The 19,140-nt window shown below is 47.2% G+C and overlaps 1 protein-coding gene across 1 annotated transcript; it reads left to right on the top strand.

The window, feature by feature from the left end:
* Positions 1 to 5,161: 5,161 nt before the first annotated feature.
* GJA1 (gap junction protein alpha 1) lies at positions 5,162 to 18,884 on the top strand. Its single transcript, XM_038770579.1, has 2 exons — positions 5,162 to 5,520; positions 17,668 to 18,884. Exon 2 carries the CDS (start codon positions 17,684 to 17,686, stop codon positions 18,833 to 18,835), a length of 1,152 nt encoding a protein of 383 aa, XP_038626507.1. The 5' UTR covers positions 5,162 to 5,520; positions 17,668 to 17,683; the 3' UTR covers positions 18,836 to 18,884.
* Positions 18,885 to 19,140: the final 256 nt, after the last annotated feature.

Raw genomic sequence — 19,140 nt, 5'->3', positions numbered from 1 at the left:
GTCCTGCCAACACCTCAACATGTCGAAGACAGAACTCCTCATCTTCCCACCCAAATCCTGTCCTCTCCTTGTCTTTCTCATCACTGTAAACAACACCGCTATCCCCCCGTCTCACGAGCCCGTTACTTTGGCGTCATCCTAGAATCATTCATCCACGCATTCAGTCTTTTACCAAATCTTGTCAGTTCTGTCTTCACAATATCTCTAGAATCCTCCCTTTCATTGCCATCCAAACTGCTACCATGCTGATCTAAGCGCATATCATTTCATGTCTTTCATTCATTCATTCAATCGTATTTATTGAGTGCTTACTGTGTGCAGAGAACTGTACTAAGCGCTTATTTACTACTGTATGAGGATCCTCGTTGAGCTCCCTTCGTCTCGTCTCTCCCCCTCCAGTCCATACTTCAGCCTGCTGTCTAGATCCAAAAAAACAACCCCCCCCGCAAAAAAAACATTCAGTCTATATGTCTTTACTCAAAAACTTCCAGTGGTTGTCCATCCAGCATCTCATCTAACAGGAACTTCTTATCAATGACCTTAAAGCATTCAATCGGCTCTCCCCATCCTACCTTGCTTCACTGATTTCCTATTACAACCCAGCCTGCACACTAACACCGATCTACTCTCTACCTCGACCGCAATCCCTCTGCAGACCGCTTTGCCCACTTTCTCTGGAGTAGAGCGTCATCCCCCAGCATTCTTCCCACCTCCAAAACCCTCCTAAAATCACATTGGAGAAGCCTTCCTGACTAAGTCATTTCCCTTATCTACCCTCCCCTCTGCATTTGGCTGGATATCCCTTAAGCATTTTGATATTCACCGCACAGCACTGTGTACATATCCTTTTATTTTATTGTTTCTCCCATCTGTAATTCATTTTAATATCTGTCTCCCCCTGTGTCTATAAGCTCCATATGGGCAGGGATTATTTTTAACTACAATATTATATTGCATCCTCCCAAGCATTTAGTACAGTGCTCTGCACACCATAAATGCTCAGTAAATACCATCGATTGATATTCAGCTCCACAGTTTGCTGTAGTTTGTGCTCAGTGTTCACTGAGTGATACAGCGGTTTTCGTTTTCCATCTACCTTCCAGAATAATTAATAATAATAAATAATGGTATTTGTTAAGCACATACTATATCCCAAGCACTGGGGTAGATACAAGATATAAGATAATCAGGTCCCAATTTCAGGATGGAACTCAGATTGGTCTTCTGGTTTCCAGGCCTATGTTCTTTCTTCTAGGCCATGCTGATTCAATGGATAGCCTTTCCCTGATACTACAAATTCTATTTCATTATGTCCACCCCTTTCTTGATTTTACGCAAAGGAATACAAGGCTAGTTTTGTGTGTATTGTGTTTTATTTTTCATGGTTCTCCATGTTTTTTCCTAGCATGGAAGGCTTTCAAAAGGATGGTGTAGTGCATGTCTTGAAAATCCCCAGAGAAATAAATTAAACCCAAACCCCCAAATTAATGATAATGATTAGTCAAATTTATTAATCTTTTGCTGACTAAAATATTTATCTTTTCCTTGCACTTTGTTCTTTTTTTTTTTTACATTTTTAAGTCCCCAAAGCAATAGATCGTGTTATCGGTACTTAAAGATATTAAAATAGTTTATCATTTGTCAGATTTCCTCTAAATTGAATGAGCTCCCGAAATATCGGCATTTGGAAAACTTGTCTTGTGCCCACACACCTGAAGTGGATATAGAGTTGGTATGAAAGCTGTGGCCTTTTCCCTAATGGAATGATAGTGGACAACCTAATGTCTCTTTACTATTGCCCTTGGTTAGATGGAATGGAGATTTTTAGACCGCATTTGGATTCAGGCCCTCCCTTTAATTCCAGTTTCTCTTGGGACTGGGCCAAAGACGTTCCCCGGAATTCTTTCTGGTCTGTGGGGAAAACTCAAATGCTTATCTTAAATCTGAATTCAGATGGGGGTTCTATGAAGACTTCAGCATAGGCACTGGTAACTGTTCTTATCTCCCAAGAAAGATCACCCTTAAAGGAATCAGTCAATTGGTGGTATTGAGTGCTTACTGGGTGCCGAGCTGAGCCAAAAACAGTATTTATCGAGTGTCTCTTAGGTGCAAGCCCTTCAGTAAAAATAAACGTATGCGTGCCACGAAATAAACTCCAAAATATCCTGGGCGAACACTGTAACCAGACGGAGAATCAGAAGGGTTAGGTGAGAAGTAGGTTTAATTTTTACTCTGTACAGAAGGTGGAGCCAAATGCATATCTAACTAGGGAAAAGTTTTGCTATTAGTCCACTGCCTTTTTTGATGGAAGATAGTAGTGAGACAATAGCATTTATTGAGCGTTTACTGTGTCCGGAGCATTGCACTGTTAATTTATTTCTCTGGGGATTTTCAAGACGCACACTACACCATCCCTTTGAAAGCCTTCCACGCTAGGAAAAAGCATGGAGACCCATGCAAAATAAAACACAATACACACAAAACTATCCTTGCATTCCTTTGCGTAAAATCAAGAAAGGGGTGGACATAATGAAATGGAATTTGTAGTATCAGGGAAAGGCTATCCGCTGAATCAGCGTGGCCTAGAAGAAAGAACATAGGGCTGGGAACCAGAAGACCAATCTGAGTTCCATCCTGAAATTGGGGCCTGGTTATCTTGTATCTACCCCGATAATCATTACAGTGCTTAGAATATAGTAAGCACTTAACAAATACCATTATTATTATTATTATTAATTATTCTGGAAGGTAGATGGAAAACAAAAGCAGTTTTATCACTCTGTGAACAACTGAGCACAAACTACAGCAAACTGTGGAGCTGAATATCAATCGATGGTACTTACTGAGCATTTATTGTGTGCAGAGCACTGTACTAAATGCTTGGGAGGATGCAATATAATAATGTAGTTAAAAACAATCCCTGCCCACATGGAGCTTATAGACACAGGGGGAGACAGATATTAAAATGAATTACAGATGGGAGAAACAATAAAGTGCTTGGCGTAGGGGGTACAATAGAACAGATTCGGTAGACACACTCCCTGCCCACAAGGACAGGAAAGAGGTAGTTGACCCTTTCCTACTGAAACACAACTTTGATCACCATCGACTTTTTCTGAGGAGTGATCCGGAAGCCTCTCTGTGAGTTTAAGTGAGTTTAAGTCCCCTGGGGAATCGAAGTGGAAATCAGAAATAGCCCTTCTACTGAGCTCTGTTGTTCAGATGCAAATCTACTCTTCATCTATACAAATACAATGGATTAAAGGTACTGAGCCCTAACAAGATGCGTAATATTGCTACAGTAACCATTTTGAAAATGTAACCCATTCTCCTTCAGCTCTCGTAAGGGTTCTCAGAAAGTTTTCAACGAGGAATCAGAAGATGACAGTATCTCCCTGCCCACTGCAGTCACTGACGGATTCAGTCCTAGTGGAATATCCAGTTAAAACAAAATGAATCAGATCCCCACCAAATAATCCAGCCCCCTTAATTATGATCAAGGGACACTGTTCAATCACTTTCCCACTTTGACACTCTTGAGGTCAAAACAGTATCATACGCTGATGTGAGTTTTGCCTTAACGTTTAGCAATGCTTAATTTTAGGCTCTTTAAGACAAAGAAATTTTTGCGATCCTTGACACAGAACACTTTAAGGGCTTGGGATAACATCACTAGTGAGACCATAATTCCGAGTTAGCCTGATGTCTTCCCATGGCGTAGATGGAGAATTTTAATTTAGAGTTAATCCAAGAGTCGCCAAGAAGTAGGATCAGAATGGCCCCAGAGCAGGAACTGCAAGAACCCACCCGACGGAGGCCTGACAGTTCCCGGGCCTGGTCTGGCAGCAGGATTTTCTGGAAATTACAGACTATCCGACGTTCATTCATTCATTCGCTCACTCAATCGTATTTATTGAGCGCTTACTGTGTGCAGACCACTGTACTAAGGGCTTGGGAAGTCCAAGTTGGCAACGTGTAGAGACGGTCCCTACCCAACAATGGGCTCACAGTCTAGAAGGGGGAGACCTACAACAAAACAAAACATGTAGACAGGTGTTAAGTTGTTCTCCTGAAGAACTGAACAATATGCTTAGCTTTTTTTTCCCCTCAATTTAAGCAACCTGCGCTTCTGTAAGAGGAGCCCAGAATGACCCTTCCCTAAGAACAATGGTCAAGACATGTCCCTTGGTGACCTAGTGGGAGGGAACTCTCTCTTTCAGGTGCCCTGGCTCTGGCACTCCCCCGAAGCAGAGTTATGGGGCGCCGCACCCCGCTTTCAGAGGAGATGAACCGCGGGGTCTGGGCCTTAGTTAATTACAAGGGCGAGAACTGAGTCCCCCAAAGCGAGTAAGGGGAGACACCCAAGTGGCTCGTAAAGGTGGGAGCCGCCGCGGCTTTAGAGTTCTCTCTTTGTGCTCTTTCCAAGAAGGCGTAGCTCCAACCAGGAGGAGGGTTGAGGAAATCTGGGGCTGATCCAACTCAGCCTTGACCCAAATGACTGCATTGGGCCCACCAGCCTGCCCCTCCTCCTCTGTTTCCTCTCTCCGATAAACACTCCGGCAAGGAACTGGGGGCTGGGCTCACACCGGGACTCCCCTTGCGCGAAGCGTAGAGCTGAGAGAAGTAGGTTAGGCAAAGCTCAGCGCGTCAAACCACTTCCCCCAGAAACATGCCTTGACTGGGTTAGTTACTGTAGGAAACTGGCAACAAACCGTGGGCCAGCAAGGAGGGGAAAAAGTCATTTTGGAGGATGTGTTTATTTTGGACGTCTGGCTGGTTCTCTCCCTCGGTCCCCCGACCCTTGGCATGCGAGGTGTAACTCTCAGGGAGAGGAGGGAAATGATGCGTTGCAAAAGTCACTCCTTCCCTCTCCTCAGCTCCTTCCAACCCCTGTCAGATTCCCATCAGGACACCCTTTCTGAGCACGGGGCATGACATGTAGCTTCTCCTCCTCCTCTCCCGGGTTCCTTCCCTTAAACTTTGGGAGACTGCCTTTTTCTATCTGACTCCAGGAGTCAAAGTTGGTCTGCTTTTCCTGGAGTCTGGTGAAACCAAGACGGAGTCACCCACTCCAGAAGAAATAGCTCATTGGCCCTGAACTTGCCACGCTGAACACACGTTCCTTTGACTTTATAGGCCCGGCCTAAACCTACTTTCTCCCCCGTCTCTTTCTCTGGATATACTTTCCAAGCTGCTGACTGCGCCTTCCTCTCTCCCTTCTCCCCTCCCTTCTCTCCTCCCCTTTCCTCCTCCTCTTTCCCCTCCCAACCCCTCCTCCTCTAGTCAGTGGCTTGAAACTTTTTAAAAGCTCTCTGTGCTCAAAGTTAGGGGGGGAAAAACTTTTATGAGGGATCAGCACTTTCAGTAGGGGGAAGGAGCGAGCGAGGAGAGCACAAAATAGCAGCAGCCTTTTAAACTTTAAATAGACAGGTTGGAGAGACTGAACTAGCTTTTCCATTTTCCTTCACCCACCGAGAGTTCTACCACTTGTTGGACGGCTTTACTCTCAAACTAGAGAAGGTAAGTTTGAAAGTTTGGATTTTACTTTTTCTACTCTTTCGGCCAAACTTCCAGAAATGCTATTAATGGATTTTGGGGGGCACAGTGGAGAAAGTTGAGGACTCTTCTGTAGGGTTTTTTTTCAAGTTCAGGCTTTATAGTGCACAGGTCTTTTTAGGATTTTACAAAAGATTTTCCAAAGTTTTGCCAGTTAATTCTGCAACAGGTAAAATCTGGCCCAGATTTTTCCGATTTGGATTCTGGAGTAATTTCCTGGATCTTTGGGTGAAAATATCTTCATTACGGTTGGTTTCCTGAGCATTATTTTACTGTATATTTCCAGCGAAATGTAGGTGTCTTTAGGACCTGGCAGGACTGAAAGCATCTTTCTAGCTGAGGTGGTTCTTTGTTCTGAACTCTTCCCATTCACATTTCCACATAGTTTTCTTTCTCATGGAAATCTAGATTGAACTTTATACCCTGGTTGAAGCTAACTTCTCAATTAGGGGCTCGGGTTAAAAACCCCCCCTTGTTACAAATCTGGTGACTTTCACACTCGTACCCCAGCCCAAGTAATTTTCCTTCGCTTAAACCCAGGGAGGTAACGCGGCCATATACGTGTTGGATTTCTTTTTCCCGTAAAGTCGATCTGTTCAGTTACTCTCTATCAACTCCTGAAAAGAGACTCTTGAGCCGGTCTAAGGAAGTGCTTGCGATTCTTCCATCACCACGCTGGCAAGTTCATTTTAGAAGCCAACGAGTGGGTGTTTACAGCTGAATGGAGGGAAAAGTCCCAAGTGCACATCAGAACAGGGATTCGAAAAAAGGAATCACAAAACAGCGACACCAGCCAGCCGGCTTGTCTTCGGCTTGTCTCGCCCCGTCCCCCTCCGGCCTTCCGACCCGATAGTTCACCGTGGCGCCTGCCAGTTACCTGGGGACAAGAAAATGGAGCGGGAGAGGGGATGAGAGGCCAAGCAACAAAGCGTAACTGTTACCGGCACCAGAAATGTTCCGTTCCTTGCCCTCCCCAGTGCCCGTAGTCTAAGCCTGAAGGGTCTGGTTGATCTCTGACTAGCCCTGCTGTGGAGAAGCACATGGCTGCTTTCTCTTCCCAGCGAAAGGGAAACAAAAAGATCCACTGGAGCAGCAGCTTGTGCCTGGGATGCGTTTGTGTGTGTGTATGTGCACATAAGCGGTCACCGAGAGGTGCGATTCTGCCATCTTAAACATCTGGATCGCTCCTTTCTGCAGGGCGGGAGCGGTCCCTGCATCCTGAAATATCCCCTCCTCCCCTCCCGCACTGCCATTTTTCCCTCCGAATCTGGCCAGACCCAGACACTAATGGCCGGGAGGGGGAGGAAGACCGGGGGACAGGATCAGGGTGTGTTTGTGTGTGTGTGTCTGTGTCTATGTCTGTGTGCTTGCGTGTGTGCATGTGTTCATGGGCTCGCACTCGAGGCTGTGTTCAAAAGGGATCAGGGAAGGAAACAATAGGTGTAAGACTTATTGCCTCTGGCTCACCCTCCTCCCGCCACACACATGCACACATGGACACGCACACACTCACGCATGTCCCCCCCGCAGTGTGCCTCCAGCTGAGAGCGATGTGTTGACACGGAGGAGGGCAGCTTGGGGTTTCTCTGAAAGCTGCTGTGGGTGTGGAAGGGTCAAATTGCTGATTCCTCAAGGGTCTCTCAGGGCTCTCTACGGTTTCCTGTCCCAGAGAGAGAGAGAGAGAGAGATGGAGAGGGCAGGCCCGGTCACCACTCTCACCAGAAGGAGATGGGAGAAACTCTCCCCTCGGCAAAGGAGTACAGCGAAAACCCAAACTGGCTGTTTTGTCCCTGGCTCTGCCTTCTCCATTAGCTCTCCACTCCTGCAATCCTTCCCCTCTTCTCCCTCCCTTAGCCAGGTTCTGTTGCAAACTGATGTTCCTGCCCCAGATCATCGATTTGTTCTTTAGACGAGAGCGGCCCCTGAGTTCTTACTTCCACGGTCTTTGCTGCAGTTTGTCCGGAACTCAAAAAACAAAAGGTTTGGGGCAGAAAGACCGCCAAAGAGCCCCCAGTCTGGGGAAAGGGTATAGAAACTTTCAGACTGGATCAGCGGGCCGAGTACCAGGCCTTTAAGAGAAAAGAAGTGGGGACTCGTTCACCCTGCTCTTGCTCAAGAAGAGGTTTCTGGGCCATAATAAAAGGTAAAAGGAGACTAGGTCAAGCAATCAATCAATCAATAGTATTGAGTGCTTACTTAATGCAGAGTGATGTACTAATCGCTCCAGAGAGTATAACGCAACAGACTTGGTAGACGTGATCCGTGCCCACATTGAGCTAGCAGTCTAGAGGGAGAAACCTGGGTTTAGAGGTGGGTCAGCTTTGAGAAAGCCAATGCCTCAGTATCCCCTCAACTGCCCCAGATCACCCCAACATACTTGTGTTTCCCCCAGTATGTGGCTGATAAACGTCTGTTCTTTTTGGGGGTGGAATTGGAGGGGATGGCAAAAATAATACCACGGCTTTAGCTCCTTGAAATCCTAACTGAGTTTCCAGGTTGGGTGGAAATTTTCTAGCCAGTTCTCCTTCCTCACACTTCACAGCTGCTTTGGCTCCGGCCGACTCCCTCCTGGAGTGTGTGTGTGTGTGTGTGTGTGTGTGTGTGTGTGTGTGTGTGTGTGTGTGTGTGTGTGTGTGTGTGTGTGTGTTTGTGTGTCTGTGTCTAGGAATCCAGGAGATTAAAAATGATTCTGTTGCTCCCATCATTGGAGCAGCTCTGTTTTCCTTTCCCAGGTTTTTGTTTGCCTCATTTGTGCGAGCCTTCCGTTCAGGCCCGGACCTGCAGGATGCCAGGGGAGGGGCGAGGGTCTCCCACATTCCTTTCCATTAATATCATTTAATATCACTGCTGTGTGGCTCAACTGCAGGTCTGGTCAGATGGAGGGACATGGGTGATGTTGGCTGGAACCTAAAAGAATTCCATACTCAGTTTTTCATGCCTAGTCTGTTGGCATGGGAGCGCACACACACCCCACACACACTCACTGTTTGCCTCACGATGTGCCCTATCCAGCCAAAGAAAAAGGGATGAGAATTATTGTCTGGGTGGTATCGCTCAATGTTAGAAAGGACCTAGAGATTGCTGAGGGCAAAAAAAAAAATAAATTATGCTCCATAGGAGGTTTTAGGGCTCCCTCAGTTCTGAATGTGGACCCTTGCATAGTAACGGTATGATTGGCTTAATAGTTGGGATTGAGCACCCATTGTGAGCAAAGCACTGTAGGGGAAAATTAGATTGATTAGAATTTTTTTTTTAAGCAGTATGTGCCAAGCACTGTACTAAGCACCGGGGTAGTTACAAGCTAACTTGTAACTATCTTGTTGCCGATTTGTACTTCCCAAGCGCTTAGTAGAGTGCTCCGCACACAGTAAGTGCTCAATAAATATGATTGAATGAAGTACAAATCGGCAACAAGATAGTTACAAGTTAGCTTGTAACTACCCCGGTGCTTAGTACTTCCCAAGCGCTTAATAGAGTGCTCTGCACACAGTAAGCGTTCAATAAATATGATTGAATGAATTCAATGAACGCTGTTTCATTGACCCTGAGGACTTTTTCAAACAGCATCTCCTCTTTATTCCCAGTTCTGGCGTGGGGAAGAGAGGGAAGGCTTAAAATGATTCCTAATAGCCGTGTGGTTTCACAATGACCAGACCTGCAGTTGAGCCACACAGCAGTGATATTAAATGATATTAATGGAAAGGAATGAATGATCAAGATGAACACCGTCTAAATCCCAAATGGGGTTAGCAGTCTTAACCCCCTTTTTACAGATGAGAAAGCTGAGGCACAGAGAAGTGAAGTGACTTGCCCGAGTTCACACAGCAGACAAGTGGCAGAGCCGGGATTAGAATTATGGTCCTTCTGACTCTCAGGCCAGTGCTTTATCCATTAGGCCACGCTGCTTCTTGATGCCTCTTTATCAATTAGTAGTAGTTAGAGAGCAGTTACTTACTGATCAGCGTGGCTGAGTGGAAAGAGCTGGGTTTGGGAGTCAGAGGACGTGGGTTCTAATCCCAGCTCCGCCATTTGTCTGCTGTGTGACCTTGGACAAGTCATTTCACTTCTCTGTGCCTCGGTTCCCTCATCTGTAAAATGGGGATTAAAAGTGTGAGCCCCACGTGGGACAACCTGATTACCCTGTATCTACCCCAGAGCCTAGAACATTGCTTGGCATATAGCAAACGCTTAGCAAATACCACAATTATTATTATTATTACTGTGTGTCAAGCTCTGAACTTAGCACTTGGCAGAGCGCAATACGTGATCCCTGCCTACAACTACAATAATAATAATAATAATAGTAATAATGATATTTGTTAAGCACTTACTATGTGCCAAGCACTGAGCTTGCTGTTTGAAACTATGACCAGCCTGGCTCCTGCAAGCTCTGTGTCCCTCCCATCCTCCGTAACCCTGAAGTGGAGAACCATACCTGACTTTGGACCCTTCAAAATGATTCTCTAGCTTTCTAAGCAGTCACTTTCACATGTGAGGAAAACTGATTAAATCCGCACCAGGGATGCTTTCCTTTTTCCGCATATGTTCAGAGGGGCTCAAGTTTTGGAGTGCCTCGAACACAAACAAATAAACAGCTGCTCCTCCCTCATGCCTGATTTCCCTCACACACTTCCCTGCCACCCTTTAATATCGAAATCTCAAAATGTGCCGCCTTCATCGGCTGCTTTCGAACTGAAACACCACAGCATCCTTGATTGCTGCTGCTCCATTTGTCCTTGTGAGGACCCTGAGGACTTTTTCAAACAGCACCTCCTCTTTATTCCCAGTTCTGGCGTGGGGAAGAGAGGGAAGGCTTAAAATGATTCCTAATAGCCGTGTGGTTTCACGATGTCTCAGGCCCCAATTGAACACTTGCCGAAATGAAACATAGTGCTCTTTAAAGGGATTAACGAAGAGAAACATATCATTCTTGTCTAGAACGAACAGCTCTTCTCTGCAGTCCATCATGTGGATAATAATAATAATAATAATAATGGTATTTGTTAAGCACTTAGTATGTGCAAAGCACTGTTCTAAGTGCTGGGGAGGTTACAAGGTGATCAGGTTGTCCCACAGGGGGCTCACAGTTTTAATCCCGGTTTTACAGATGAGGTAACTGAGGCACAGAGAAGTTAAGTGACTTACCCAAAGTCACACAGCTGACAGTTGGCAGAGCCAGGATTTGAACCCATGACCTCTGACTCCAAAGCTCGTGCTCTTTCCACTGAGCCACGTTGATAAAGATGTGATTTCTCCAGGCAAGGTGAAGTGCAGAATCGGGGAAATAGTTGAAGAACTGGTCATGTAGAGAAACATGATCAATTCAGGCCGTTCTCTCCCTCTCCCCCGCAGAATCCTCAACGACCTGGTTAAATTCTTCAATTCTTCATTTCAATTTTCCTGAATAGGGAGTGTTTCAATATAGAATGGAATCAAATTAAAAGGAAGCCATCATTCTCTGAGTTTGGGAATAAGCGCCTGCATTGTGAGGGAGCCAGTAGAGGAGGCAATGACAGTGTTCTCCACTCTTAGCGTTAGTCCGCAAGTTACTGCTCCACACACACAAAAAAACCCAAAACCACCAGGATTCTCTGACGGTGAAGAATGCTTTCAACAAGACACGTTTCATCTTGAAGTTTATACAGCCAGCTGTAATGAATTCATTTTATAAATGCCCAAACACATAGAAAAAGGACACCAATACCGAGAAATTGGCAAGATCTGATCGGGATAGGGTCCGACAGGGTCATTTCACTCCTAACCCCGGCCTTCTCACTGTACTTTCATCCCGTTTATCTTGCTGCTGACCCCTTGTCCATGTTCTTCCTCCCTTCCCCCACATTCAAACGTATTCAAATCACATCATCTCCAAGAGGCCTTTCTCCAACTAAGCCTCATTTTACCCACTCCCTCTCCCTTCTGCACCTCCTATACATTGGATCTGTTCCTTTTAAGCGCTTGACAATCACCCCACCTTCAGCCCCACAGCACTCATACCCATAATTTATTTTAATGTGTGTTTCTCCCTCTAAATCATACGTTCCTTGTGGGTCGGGAATACATCTGCCAACGTTGTTGTCTTGTACTCTCTCAAGTAAATAGAACAGGGCTCTGCACTCAATAAGCATTTAATAAAGACCGTTGATTGAAGATAATGCAATTCAGCAGGTTAAAAACAACACCCCTGCCTTTTCCCTCCCTACTTTTAGAATGTGAGACACCAGTTAGAAGCCTCCAGCTACAGTGGAAGTCTCTGTCTAAAGGGGTGAGAACATTAATCTTATAGTTGGTATGTTTGATACCTAAGTTTCAGGACTGCTTCCTCTTCTGGGATAGTGGGATGCATTGTTTCCTAAGAGGATGGAATCCTTTCCCTTAAACGCTTTCACCTATAGTTCTACTCACCAGGGACTCAATCAGTGGTATTTACTGAGCAGTTACTGTGTGCATAGATCTCAAAAGGACTTTCATTCATTCATTCATTCATTCATTCAATCGTATTTATTGAGAGCTTACTGTGTGCACAGCACTGTACTAAGCGCTTGGGAAGTACAAGTTGGCAACATATAGAGACGGTCCCTACCCAACAGTGGGCTCATGGTCTAGAAGGGGGAGACAGACAACAAAACAACATGTAGACGGGTGTCAAAATCGTCAGAAATAGAAGTATAGCTAAATGCACATCATTAACAAAATAAATAGAATAGTAAATATGTACAACTAAAATAGAGTAATAAATCTGTACAAATATATACAAGTGCTGTGGGAAAGGGAAGGAGGTAGGGTGGGGGGATGGGGAGGAGGAAAGGAAAAAGGGGGCTCAGTCTGGGAAGGCCTCTTGGAAGAGATGAGCTCTCAGTAGGGCTTTGAAGGGAGGAAGAGAGCTAGCTTGGCAGATGTGTGGAGGAGGGCATTTCTTCTCTGGACACCAGACTGTATAGGTGTCTGTCTAGGTGACTGTCTAGGACCCCCTTCTAGACTGTGAGCCCACTGTTGGGTAGGGACTGTCTCTATATGTTGCCAACTTGTACTTCCCAAGCGCTTAGTACAGTGCTCTGCACACAGTAAGCTCTCAATAAATATGATTGAATGAATGAATGAACCAGACCCCGGCCTGGAGAGAGGTATAAATGGACAGCCCCTCCCCTCTCCCCTACCGGAGACCTACTAGTTTCCAGATTTAGCAGGGAATAACATGGGAGGTGAGGGATTGGGAGAATCAGCTCAGTCCTTCCAGCTCCTGACTCCCTGTTAAGAACAACACAGGGGAAAGTTCCCTTTGAATTGTCCCTCCTCAGCATCCTGAAACAGAAGTTTCCCAGTCAATCAATCAACCAGTGGGATTTATTGAGTCCTTATTTTGTGCAGAGCAATTTGTACTTCCTAAGCACTTAGTACAGTGCTCTGCACATAGTAAGCACTCAATAAATACGATTGATGATGATGATGATGATGGGAGAGTACGATGCAACAGAATTAGCAGGCGTGTTCATAAAGGAAAACACGGCAATTTTGATCAGGGTTTGTTACCTTACCATTTTGCCATCTTGTTGATAGTGAAAGCGTTGGTGGAGGAGGGGCGCAGTAAGCAAGATGGCCCATTGGATAAATAAGACAATTTTGATCTTGACTGTGTGTGATATATGTGGTGGTGAGTTAACAAAGATAGTGTTATAACAAAATTTGTACTTCACATGATCATGGCGGGTGCTGCTTGCGGCTAGTGATCCAGAGGCCTTTTGGAATTGGGTCCCAAGGGATGCCCACGCTAGAGTATTTCCTCCAGTGAACCAAGCTGAGGAGGGACATGAAATACACTAGTGCAGGCATCTCTTGAGACCCAATTCTAAAAGGCCTCTGTATATTCCATTTGGGATGTTGCTTTTCACTTCCAAGGGAATGTGAAGTAGTTTTTCACCACGCCACCAGCGCTTTTGTGCCCTCTTGTAAATTTTGAATGATCACATGAAACACTGACTAACAATGCGGCTCTTAAAAACCATAGGTTTTTTTCAGTTGACACCCTTGTGGTGGCAGTTGACACCTTTGTTGTGGTGGGCTGATGAAGGATTTTCAGAGCTTTCAGACAGACCCGCCTGGGGGTTTTCCTTGTCCTTTGAAGCTGATCTTCAAAGATTTTTTTTTTTCAAAGCCAAACTAGAAGGTATTAACTAACTGTAACAATGCTTTGGAGAAGAATTGCCTCACATCCCTCACATCCGTTGATGCATTTCCAAAAATTCTGTTGTGTGGATGCCCTTGGGTGGGCTGCCCCTTACCTTCATAAAGAGCCTGATATTTAAGTCAAAGATTAAGTCTTCTGTTCTCTTTCCAAGATTTTCTGACCCGGGTCTGGGTTCTCAATGGGTCACATAGGGTATTGGATCCCAGTGAGAAGCACTCATTCATTCATTCATATTTACTGAGCGCTTCCTGTGTGCAGAGCACTGTACTAAGTGCGGATTTAGGGGGAGCAGCGAGGCTCAGTGGAAAGAGCCCGGGCTTTGGAGTCAGAGGTCAGGGGTTCAAATCCCGGCTCCGCCGCTTGTCAGCTGTGTGACTTTGGGCAAGTCACTTCACTTCTCTGGGCCTCAGTTACCTCATCTGTAAAATGGGGATTAAGACTGAGCCCCACGTGGGACAAGCTGATCACCTTGCAACCTCTCCAGCGCTTAGAACAGTGCTTTGCACATAGTAAGCGCGTAACAAATACCATCATGATTATTATTATTATTATTAGAGCCCAGGCCTGGGAGTCAAAAGGTCATGGTTCTAATCCCGGCTCCACCACATCTACTGTGGGACCTTGGACAAGTTACTTCACTTCTCTGGGCCTCAGTTTCCCCATCTGTAAAATGAGGATGATGAGCCCCATGTCAGACAGGGACTGTCCAACGTGATTGCCTTGTATCTCCCCCAGCTCTTAGAACAGTGCCTGGCACATAGTAAGCGCTTAACAAATGCCATAATCACCATCATCATCATCAATGACTCCTGTTCTTTTCTGCTCCACACCCACAAGCCTACTTGGCATTCTCTAATCGCTCACCCCAATTTCACATCTGCCCTTTCTCTCTTGTTGTCCTGCCCCTCTCTCCTCTATCAAAGGGTTCTTGAGAATGGGCTCCTCTGACCAATCCTTCCCGATCTCGATTGACGGGAAGCTATCCTGCTTTAGAGACAGGCATTGCTGTCCCCAATCCGACATCCAGGTGGTTTTCCCACTGTCTCCAGGGTAGGCCCTCGTCTGTACCATTACGATCGATAACGATTGCATCGCCAATTCACGCTGGCTGGAACCTAGAAGAATTCCATACTTGGTTTTTCATGCCCGGTCTATTGGCACGGGAGCATGTGTGCATGCGACACACACCCACACTCTCTTTGCCTCATGATGCGCCCTATCCGGCCGAAGAAAAAGGGATGAGAATTTTCTGGGTGGTTTCTTTCAATGTTAGAAAGGACCTAGAGATTGCTGAGGGCTAAAAAAAAAAATATTCTCCATAAGAGGCTTTAGGACTCCCTCAGTTCTGAATGTGGACCCTTGCATAATATCGGTATGATTGGCTTAATAGTTGGGATTGAGCACTAATTGTGGGCAAAGCACTGTAGGGGAAAAGTAGATGGATTAGAATTTTTTTTTAAGCAGTATGTGCCAGGCATTGTACTAAGCACCGGGGTAGTTACAAGCTAACTTGTAACTACCTTGTTGCCGATTTGTACTTCCCAAGCGCTTAGTACAGGGCTCTGCACACAGTAAATGTTCAATAAATGCGATTGAATGAATGAATAAAGCATGTGAGCAAGGAACTTGACCAGCTCTATTGTATTGTTCTCTACTAAGTGTCTACTGCAGTGCTCAGTAGAAGGTACTGAGATTTGGGATTTGAGCAACACTGTGAGCAGAGCACTGTGTTGGGTGGTAGGGAGAGGTGAAGAGGGACATTGAGTGGTGTAGGTCATTCATTCAATCGTATTTATTGAGCATTTACTGTGTGCAGAACACTGTACTAAGCGCTTGGGAAGTACAAGACGGCAACATATGGAGACGGTCCCTACCCAACAACGGGCTCACAGTCTAGAAGGGGGAGACAGACAACAAAACAAAACATGTTGGTGGGTGTCAAAATAGAACAAACAGAATTAAAGCCATATGCACATCATTAACAAAATAAATAGAATAGTAAATATGTACAAGTAAAATAGAGTAATAAATCTGTACAAATAAATATACAAATGTGGCTAGAGCATGGGCCTGAGGGTCAGAAGGTCATGAGTTTATTTTGTTAATATGTTTTGTTTTGTTCTCTGTCTCCCCCTTCTAGACTGTGAGCCCGCTGTTGGGTAGGGACCGTCTCTATATGTTGCCAACTTGTACTTCCCAAGTGCTTAGTACAGTGCTTTGCACACAGTAAGCGCTCAATAAATACGATTGAATGAATGAATGAGTTCTAGCCAGGACTCCATCACTCATCTGCTGTATGACCTCGGGCAAGTCGCTTCACTTCTGTGCCCCAGTTACCTCATCTGTAAAATGCGAGAGCGAGACTGAGCCCCACATGGGACAGGAACTGTATCCAACCCGATTTGTTTGTATCTAACCCAGGGCTTAATACAGGGCCTGCAAGCGCTTAACAAATAGCAAAATTATTAGTGTTATTACATTGAATTGGCCCACGGGCCTAGGTGGGGAGACAGCCAGGCAAGGAAAGAAACAAAAGGATCAAGAAGCCAATAGAAAATTGACAAAGACAACAGTCTGCGGTGTACTAAGACTTGAGGTTTTCCGAATTCTGGGAGATCGGCGGGGCCTGACTTCAAAAGTTTTCCCTCTTCTGTTCCCTCACCTTGTGGCAGCAGTTACAGATGTGCTGCAGGAAGGAAGCATCAGCTGGCCCAGAGATGGAGGTTTGGGGGTCAGAGGTAGTCCAGTGCTCTGCACACAGTGAGCGCTCAATAAATACGATTGAATGAACGGATGACAGGACTGTGTTGCGCAGGGGGAGCCCTGAGACTTCTGCCACGGCAAGTAGAGTGGAGAGGTCCCCCATAGTTTCGAGGGGAGAGGGAGAATCATGCTGTCTAGGCTTAGGTACAGGGGGTAGAAAAGAGGGTGTCTCTGCTGCCTTTTAGACTGTGAGCCCACTGTTGGGCAGGGACTGTCTCTATGTGATGCCAATTTGTACTTCCCAAGCGCTTAGTACAGTGCTCTGCACATAGTAAGCGCTCAATAAATACGATTGATTGATTGATTGATTGCTGGGTGATTTCCCGAAGGGGGACGTTTCCGGACTCGGTCGGACTCGGGCCGTGGCCGGACCATTTCGATCGATGGCAGTCATCGAGTGCTTACGGGGTGCGGAGCGCTGTACTGAGCTCTTGGGAGAGTATAATTTTAGACTGTGAGCCCAATGTTGGGTAGGGACTGTCTCTATACGTTGCCAATTTGTACTTCCCAAGCGCTTAGTACAGTGCTCTGCACATAGTAAGCGCTCAATAAATATGATTGATTGATTGATTGATTATAATAGAACAGAGTTGGCGGACACATTCGCTGCCCAAAGTGAGCTTACGGTCTAGAGGGAGCTTAGAGTTGCAATGAAAAGTAGCACGGCACAGCGGAGAGAGCGCGGGTCTGGGAGGGTTCCAACCCTGGCCCCACCACTTGCCTGCTGTGTGACCTCGGGCAAGTCACTTCACTTCTGTGCCTCAGTTACCTCATCTGTGATCTTACAGTCTAGAGGGACCCTAGAGTTAAGAGAGCAAAATGAAAAGCAGCTTGGCGTCATGGAGAGAGCACGGGCCTGGGCTCTAACCCCGGCCCCATCACTTGTCTGCTGTGTGACCCTGGGCAAGTCACTTCATCATCAATCGTATTTATTGAGCACTTACTGTGTGCAGAGCACTGTACTAAGCGCTTGGGAAGTGCCTCAGTTACCTCATCTGTAAAACGGGGATTGGCGCCGTGAGCCCCTGGCGGGACCCGGTTTGCTTGCATCCACTCCGGCGCTTAGTCCAACGCCTGGCACGTTGTAGACGCCGAACGGATGCCATGAATATTATTATTAGTATGTGTTAATGACGAAACCCCCTCGTCTGCTCGGTTTCCAGGCGGCGCCCGGGCACCATGGGGGACTGGAGCGCCTTGGGCAAGCTCCTCGACAAAGTCCAGGCCTACTCGACGGCGGGCGGGAAGGTCTGGCTGTCGGTCCTGTTCATCTTCCGGATCCTGCTCCTGGGGACGGCGGTGGAGTCGGCCTGGGGGGACGAGCAGTCGGCCTTCCGGTGCAACACGCAGCAGCCCGGTTGCGAGAACGTCTGCTACGACAAGTCCTTCCCCATCTCCCACGTGCGCTTCTGGGTCCTGCAGATCATCTTCGTCTCGGTGCCCACCCTCCTCTACCTGGCGCACGTCTTCTACGTCATGCGCAAGGAGGAGAAGCTGAACAAGAAGGAGGAGGAGCTCAAGGTGGCGCAGACGGAAGGCACCAACGTGGACATGCACCTGAAGCAGATCGAGATCAAGAAGTTCAAATACGGGATCGAGGAGCACGGCAAGGTGAAGATGCGCGGCGGCCTGCTCCGCACCTACATCATCAGCATCCTCTTCAAGTCCGTCTTCGAGGTGGCCTTCCTCCTCATCCAGTGGTACATCTACGGGTTCAGCCTCAGCGCCGTGTACACGTGCCAGAGGGACCCCTGCCCGCACCAGGTCGACTGCTTCCTCTCCCGGCCCACGGAGAAGACCATCTTCATCATCTTCATGCTGGTGGTGTCCCTGGTGTCCCTGGCCCTGAACATCATCGAGCTCTTCTACGTCTTCTTCAAGGGGGTGAAGGACCGCGTCAAGGGCCGGAGCGACCCCTACCACTCGGCCGCCGGCCCCCTGAGCCCCGGCAAGGACTGCGGCTCCACCAAGTACGCCTACTTCAACGGCTGCTCCTCCCCCACGGCCCCGCTCTCGCCCATGTCCCCGCCGGGCTACAAGCTGGTGACCGGCGACCGGAACAATTCCTCCTGCCGCAACTACAACAAGCAGGCCAGCGAGCAGAACTGGGCCAACTACAGCGCCGAGCAGAACCGGATGGGCCAGGCCGGGAGCACCATCTCCAACTCCCACGCCCAGCCCTTCGACTTCCCCGACGACAACCAGAACACGAAAAAGCTGGCCGCCGTCGGGCACGAGCTGCAGCCTCTGGCCGCGGCGGACCAGAGGCCCTCCAGCCGGGCCAGCAGCCGCGCCAGCAGCCGACCCCGGCCCGACGACCTGGAGATCTAACTCTCCCCGGCCGCCCACCCGGGTACGCGGCGGGGCTGGGGGCGGCGGGGGGGGGGACGCGGAGGCGGACGGTCGGTACTCTCGAGTCTCCCGCGGGCGGCTCGGCTGACGAGGGGACTTGGAAAAGGAAAAAAAAAAATAAATAAATATTCACGTGCTTGTTGGAGGTGGGGGTGGGAGGGGGTGGGCTTGGGTAACAGGTGGGGGGCAGTTGGGGAGGTACACACACCTCGGAATCTAAAAATAGGCGAAGGAGACGGAATTCGCCAAAAAAAAAAAAAAGGCAAAAAGATAAGTAGGTAGAA

Source organism: Tachyglossus aculeatus, chromosome 2 (assembly GCF_015852505.1).
Source record: "Tachyglossus aculeatus isolate mTacAcu1 chromosome 2, mTacAcu1.pri, whole genome shotgun sequence".
NCBI lineage: Eukaryota > Metazoa > Chordata > Mammalia > Monotremata > Tachyglossidae > Tachyglossus > Tachyglossus aculeatus.
Note: the sequence above shows the minus strand (reverse complement) of the source record. Positions and strands in the feature narration are given on the sequence as shown.